The sequence below is a fragment of the Scyliorhinus torazame genome, chromosome 10 (genome assembly GCF_047496885.1).
Source record: "Scyliorhinus torazame isolate Kashiwa2021f chromosome 10, sScyTor2.1, whole genome shotgun sequence".
Classification (NCBI taxonomy): domain Eukaryota; kingdom Metazoa; phylum Chordata; class Chondrichthyes; order Carcharhiniformes; family Scyliorhinidae; genus Scyliorhinus; species Scyliorhinus torazame.
In genome coordinates, this window is record NC_092716.1 from 50,234,932 (window position 1) to 50,242,495 (window position 7,564).

Consider the following 7,564-nt stretch of genomic DNA (forward strand, 5'->3'; position numbering starts at 1 on the left):
AACTTGGTTTGTTCTCTCTGGAATGATGGAGGTTGAGGGGCGACCTGATAGAGGTCTACAAAATTATGAGGGGCATAGACAGAGTGGATAGTCAGAGACTTTTTTCCAGGGTAGAGGGGTCAATTATTAGGGGGCATAGGTTTAAGGTGCGAGGGGCAAGATTTAGAGGAGATGTACGAGGCAAGTTTTTTACACAGAGGGTAGTGGGTGCCTGGTACTCGCTGCCGGAGGAGGTGGTGGAAGCAGGGACGATAGTGACATTTAAGGGGCATCTTGACAAATACATGAATAGGATGAGAATAGAGGGATACGGACCCCGGAAGTTTGGAAGATTTTAGTTTAGATGGGCAGCAAGGTTGGCGCAGGCTTGGAGGGCCGAAGTGCCTGTTCCTGTACTTTACTTTGTTCTTTGTTCTAGAAGGGCAAGGGCAACAAATGCATGGAAACACCACCACTTGCAAGCTCCCTCCAGGACACACATCATCCTGACTTGAAACTCTCTCGCATTCTTTCAATGTCTCTGGGTCAAAATACTGGAAGTTCCTTCTTAGCACACTGTGGGTCTACCTACACCATATGGCGTGCAGCAGTTCAAGAAGGCAGCTGACCAACACCTTTGTAAGGGCAATTAAGGATGAGTAATAAATACTGTCATAGTCAGAGACACCCACATCCCATGAACAAGTAAAAAAAACTATATTAATCTTTATTGTCACAAGTAGGCTTACATTAACACAGCAATGAAGTTACTGTGAAAAGGCCATAGTCGCCATGTTCTGGCGCCTGTTTGGGTCAGAGGGAGAATTCAGAATGTCCAATTCACCAAAGCACGTCTTTCGGGACTTGTGGGAGGAAACTGGAGCACCCGGAGGAAACCCACACAGACACAGGGGGAACGTGCAGACCCCGCAGAGACAGTGACACATGCCAGGGATCGAAGCTGGGACCCTGGTGCCGTGAAGCAACAATGCTCACTGTGCTACCGTGCTGTGGTCACTTGATAGGAGGCTCATTTCAAAATTAAGCTGGTCATATCGCAGGTGTGACAATGATTGCAGATCTTATCTTAAGGCTATTTTGCCTCATGAACACAAGGCAAAGGCAGTGAAAATCGATCCCCATATCTTCAAGTCAGGCTCTCAAGCACCGCTAAAACAGTTCTCCCAACATCATCATCGGTTTAAACCTGAACTTAAGTAATTGTTTTAAAGGACAAAATTATTCAAAAAGGATTGTTTTTGCAATGGATGAATTTTAAAATCAATGACGATGCATGTTTTAGTGTAAGACTATTAAATTAGAGGGGAAAGATTTTGTGATAGCTACAAATATGCCCGGGTAGCCTGGCTTTGAGAATCTGTACATTTTCAGAGAATCAAGGCTTAAGTAATGGATGGCTACTGTCAGTCAGCATAATTTTATTGTGTTTCATTTTCATATTTTATTGACATTACTGTTAAAATTGACCCTATTTGCATACTTTTTGTTGTTTGTTCTTATTTTATGTTTTGTATTTCTAGACTCAGATCTGAACACTTTTGCCATAAAGTTTTTATGGTCCAGTTGAAACCATTTTTAAAAACATATATTGAAAAATGTTGTTGAAAATAGTATATTTTTACGAATTTATCGAGTATGTAATAGCAGATTTTTGGAAAGCACTCCAAGGCAAGAAATTCACAGCAGATTTTGAATTTTTTCAGTTTTATTTAAGGCATTCTCTGTTCCATATTTACTGTGATAATTGCATTGATGATTTCAGCATAGCATTATGTGAAATTGACATCCATGTTTCTTTAGTCCTATTGATAATATCAATAGCAACAACAAATTAATTTTCCTACACAGACCCGATAGGCCTAATGTCCTCTTTCTGAGTGTAATCATTCTATGGTTATATGATCCAGCAGAGGGCAGTAGAGTGGAGCTGCTGATTGGTTGTTGTGGGGGAAATTTGCATACCTCCGTTGTGGTCACCCTAACTTGAAGGTGGTTTGTAGAGGAGCTGTTGTCAAGTGACACTTAAACCAGAAACACTTCTTCAGTGTTTCCCTCCCTAACCCCTCCCCTAACCAAAAAAAAAACAAGCAAGGTCGAGCAAGGGAACTGTGGTTTACTAAAGCAGTCGAAACACTTGTCAAGAGGAAGAAGGAGGCTTATGTAAAGATGAGACATGAAGGTTCAGTTAGAGCGCACGAGAGTTACAAGTTAGCTAGGAAGGACCTAAAGAGAGGGCTAAGAAGAGCCAGGAGGGGACATGAGAAGTCCTTGGCAGGTAGGATCAAGGATAACCCTAAAGCTTTCTATAGATATGTCAGGAATAAAAGAATGGTTAGGGTAAGAGTAGGGCCAGTCAAGGACAGTAGTGGGAAGTTGTGCTTGGAGTCCGAGGAGATAGGAGAGGTGTGAAATGAATATTTTTTGTCAGTATTCACACAGGAAAAAGACAATGTTGTCGAGGAGAATACTGAGATTCAGGCTACTAGACTAGAAGGGTTGAGGTTCATAAGGAGGAGGTGTTAGCAATTCTGGAAAGTGTGAAAATAGATAAGCCCCCTGGGCCGGATGGGATTTATCCTTGGATTCCCTGGGAAGCTAGGGAGGAGATTGCTGAGCCTTTGGCTTTTATCTTTAAGTCATCTTTGTCTACAGGAATAGTGCCAGAAGACTGTAGGATAGCAAATATTGTCCCCTTGTTCAAGAAGGGGAGTAGAGGCAGCCCCGATAATTATAGATCAGTGAGCCTTACTTCTGTTGTGGGCAAAATCTTGGAAAGGTTTATAAGAGATAGGGTGTATAATCATGTGGAAAGGAATAATTTGATTAGAGATAGTCAATACGGTTTTGTGAATGGTAGGTTGTGCCTCGCAAACTTTATTGAATTCTTTGAGAAGGTGACCAAACAGGTGGATGAGGGTAAAGCAGTTGATGTTGTGTATATGGATTTCAGTAAAGTGTTTGATAAGGTTCCCCACGGTAGGCTACTGCAGAAAATACGGAGGCATGGGATTCAGGGAGATTTAGCAGTTTGGATCAGAAATTGGCTCGCTGAAAGAAGACAAAGGGTGGTGGTTGATGGGAAGTGTTCAGACTGGAGTCCAGTTACTAGTGGTGTACCACAAGGATCTGTTTTGGGGCCACTGCTCCTGGGGTTCAGTTATGTTTAATTACCTGTTCTTTTAAGCTACATGGTCATTTTTATAAATGACCTGGAGGAGGGCGTAGAAGGATGGGTGAGTAAATTTGCAGATGACACTAAAGTCGGTGGAGTTGTGGAGAGTGCGGAAGGATGTTACAAGTTACAGAGGGACATAGATAAGCTGCAGCGCTGGGCTGAGAGGTGGCAAATGGAGTTTAATGCAGAAAAGTGTGAGGTGATTCATTTTGGAAGGAATAACAGGAAGACAGAGTACTGGGCTAATGGTAAGATTCTTGGCAGTGTGGATGAGCAGAGAGATCTCGGTGTCCATGTACATAGATCCCTGAAAGTTGCCACCCAGGTTGAGAGGGTTGTTAAGAAGGCGTACAGTGTGTTAGCTTTTATTGGTAGAGAGATTGAGTTTCGGAGCCATGGGGTCATGTTGCAGCTGTACAAATCTCTGGTGCGGCCGCATTTGGAGTATTGCGTGCAATTCTGGTCGCCGCATTATAGGAAGGATGTGGAAGCATTGGAAAGGGTGCAGAGGAGATTTACCAGAATGTTGCCTGGTATGGAGGGAAGATCTTATGAGGAAAGGCTGAGGGACTTGAGGCTGTTTTCATTAGAGAGAAGAAGGTTAAGAGGTAACTTAATTGAGGCATACAAGATGATCAGAGAATTGGATAGGATGGACAGTGAGAGCCTTTTTCCTCAGATGGTGTTGTCTAACACGAGGGGACATAGCTTTAAATTGAGGGGAGATAGATATAAGACAGATGTCAGAGGTAGGTTCTTTACTCAGGGAGTAGTAAGGACGTGGAATGCCCTGCCTGCAACAGTAGTGGACTCGCCAACACTAAGGGCATTCAAATGGTCATTGGATAGAGATATGGACGATAAGGGAATAGTGAAGATGGGCTTTAGAGTGGTTTCACAGGTCGGCGCAACATCGAGGGCCAAAGGGCCTGTACTGCGCTATAATGTTCTATGTTCTATGTTCTATGACACTGCATGGTTTATTTTTTCCCCAATACTTTACAATGGTGACTAGCAGCTCTCCTGGAGAGCTCCTCATAATAAGTCAGTTGGTGTCCTGTTTTATAATGAAAGGGGTGTTATATCATATAATATACATTACTGTGCTCCTGGGGTTCAGTTATGTTTAATTACCTGTTCTTTTAAGCTACATGGTTGAATTGCTGTAAATCCTAAGGTCAATTACTGATTAATTGCTGTTGGTGCGAAAGGTTTGTAGAATTGCTGGCGCCAGATCAGAAGATAGTCCATTGTGTGTGGGACAAAAGACACGTGTTTGCATATTAATATGTTTCTCCTATCACTATCCCAAAAAGGACCAGTAATCACATTGTAAAACAACAACTTGTATTTTTATAGCCCCTTTGCCGGAATAAAGGAACGTTATATCGCTAAATTTGATAAGGCGATATTAAACAATTTGGACCAGAAGTGTAAAAGTAATTTGTCACCACTCCCTGCAACAATAGTGTGGAATGTGGAAGAGTGACTCCGGAAATGAGGAAAAACAGCTACAACAACTTAACATTAATTCAAGTTGACATATTTTACTGCAAGCTGGGCGCAGTGAGCACTAAACACAATTTTGCCCATTTTAACATGTATAGGAAAGCAAGTATTGTGATCATTTTGATACGGGTTCTCCGCAATTCGGGTTAAGATGATATTGTTTTCCCTGCGCAATGTCTGCTGCACGGATTAGATAATTTATGAATTCTCTGACATCCTTCTGGTTACATTCGATTTTGTTTTTAATCGAACAGACTTCCGCTTCCATTCTGCTTTTTGTAATTCAAAACCATTGGGTTCTGTAATGGGAGTAATCTAATAAAGCCTTGTTCATGGTTTCTTGTAAATTAATAATTTATCATACACTCATCAGAAGGAACTTTCGGCATTGTTCGTACTCAATGACTCCTTAAATCTGTGTCATTATCTCCGTAATTCCATGTTTTATTCGCCCTTTTTATTAGCTCCTTTAAAAGGTTCTTGTCCTTGTTTAGTCTGGTCATTTCCCATCTCTTGCATGTTTCACACAGGTAGTTGGTGACACTAACTTTACTATGACCATTGACATAGGGCAGAAGTACCTGAGCCACCTTATTTATTCCACGCGGAGTTGAGAAGCAGATGTAACCGGTTGCTTCACTGCTCCTTCGGTTGCAAGCTCCACAATCACAACCGCACTGGAATGGTTTCAAAAAAGCGTTTTCTTCCACAGTGCACGATGCGGAAAGCGTATTGTACGATTGCCAAGGCAACACAATCGGAGTTTAGGTGAATAAAATCGAAACCTTAAATGCTATAATTCCACCGTTTGTGCAAAGTCAGCAGACCCGCGTCTTAACTTGAAATCTTTGCCTAGTCATCACTAGCCTATCACGATGCCCTGGCTCTACCCGTCTTCTCTTCCTTGCCTGAAGCCCAGTTGCAATATCACCCACCCCCGCCTTATGGTTTTCATTGCTTGTCCGATTTAGTGGTTGTTTTGTGCTCTTTCAAAATGATGTTTTCAGTTATGTTGGTTTTCTGGTCCTGTGCAAAACCAAAGCACTCATTTACATCTGTTCCTGCAGATAAATAATATTAATGTAATAGGATTTTTGGATGACCAGTTTCTAGCATTGACCCCATGTTCTTCGACAAGAAAATATCCTTCATTTTATTTACTTGTGAGACTTTTTAATAAGCCTCATCTTTATCACAATCTTCTTTGTTTTTTGCCAAGTTTTTCTGAATCTTTAGAAATGGGTGATGGCTGAACAAGCAGACAAGTGTGGATCTGTCCTGCCTCAGCTGCACTTTTAAAAACTGTAGTGGGCATTTTGACCCGCGTTTTTAGTTTTAGATCTATTGATCTTGCACCGACTCGGTCTCTATTATCGTTAGGTACTTAACATGGTGGTTTTCCTCTTTGAAATCCGAGTTCTCCAGTTTCACAGGCGATTCGCATTGTCATGTTGGAATTTGGGATAGAAGGGGTTTCAGAATTTATTACAAATGTGTGGGTCACATGCGGCATTGGTCCTGGGACACCCCTGAAGACTAACGTCTCCAATTATCAACTTTTTGGCACGCCCAATAACGTTTTAATACAGCTTTATCACAATTGCCATCATTTTCTCCTGAAACCTTTTATTTTGCAAAAGATGGGGTTATTGAGACACCGGTTAAGTTTTCTTCTCCTACCTCCATCTCTGTAGGTCTCTGTTCCGTATCCATCTTGTAGCCCATTGTTCCATGTTCCCTCGTACTTGGCTCCACTGCCAGTGCTTTCCCGAACCCCATATCGTCCTTTGAAACCATGGCACCATTCGCCTTTGTAGACCCACTTTCCCTTGCTCTCCACTCCGATGCCATGCCTCTTTCCTTGAGCCCATGTCCCCTGGTAAGTATTGCCACTTGGCCAGGTGTACACTCCCACCACCTCGAAGCCATGGCTCCAGGAGCCCGCGTATTCTCCTTGGCCCTTTGGGCCGGTGCAGATGCCATGTCCGTGAGCCTTGCCATCTTCCCAACCTCCACAATACGACCCTCCATCGTCAAAATCGAACCTGCCACCCCTGGACATGCATGAAATGAGGATCACAATTCAGAGCAAGAAGGCGCCTGGACAATTAAAGAAGCCGGGCAACAAAACAAAAAAAACAAAAACAAAATAAGAAGAAACACGAGCAACGCCTTCAACAAAGATGATGGGTCCACCAGAAATGAACCAACACTCGGCTACTATAAAATTCCAGTCATCTGGGATTCGACCGCCTGCGATAATTATTCAAAAATGATGGCATATTTATAATGAAATCTTCTAAAGGACGAGATTCAGTTGGTTAGGAGGATTACGCCTTTTGGCACAGCAATGCGTCTCTACACCTCAAGAGAAAAACAACAGACCTGATGTTTTTTTCCAATCTTGCAGCATTGCTCCAATGCTGGAGAGAGGATGCTCCTGTTTTCAGAGCAGTCTGGAGTGGATGGTGCTGAATCAAGGAATATTCCGAGATGGCTCTTTCGCTCTCCTGAGTCCTGATGCTTCTGTGTTTAAAGCCCCGTTAGAGCGAACAGGGTTCCTCTCACCCCCTTCTCGATGGATTGAAGGCGCAGGATCTTGCGTAATGTTCATGTACACTTCGAGAATCCCATTGCTCGGATCCGTTACTGCTATAGAGACCAGGCTAATCTCTCACCGCTGGGCTATTTTATTATAGCTTCACCGAGCATTCAGCAAATGTCCAGTGTTGGCTATGCTGAGTATGGGCGCTGTGTACATTTACATCTGGGATTTGACTTATGTTTTGTACGAACGCTTTTATTTTTTTTAAAAATTGCTTCGAACGGACACCGCTGTTTAAAAAAAATAAAATAAACAACTTGGTACGTGGTTACATT

General features: G+C 42.5%; 1 protein-coding gene across 3 annotated transcripts in view; it reads right to left on the reverse strand.

The window, feature by feature from the left end:
* Nucleotides 1-7,259, reverse strand: part of jph3b (junctophilin 3b) — a 333,582-nt gene extending 326,323 nt beyond the window's left edge. For 2 of the 3 annotated variants that reach the window (XM_072518084.1, XM_072518083.1), the window contains exon 1: nucleotides 6,365-7,256. In XM_072518084.1, coding sequence (XP_072374185.1) covers nucleotides 6,365-6,746 — 382 coding nt within the window. In that variant the 5' untranslated portion in view covers nucleotides 6,747-7,256. Of the gene's footprint in view, nucleotides 1-6,364 lie in introns of all 3 variants that reach the window. The other variant, XM_072518085.1, reaches the window with a different exon arrangement.
* Nucleotides 7,260-7,564: the final 305 nt, after the last annotated feature.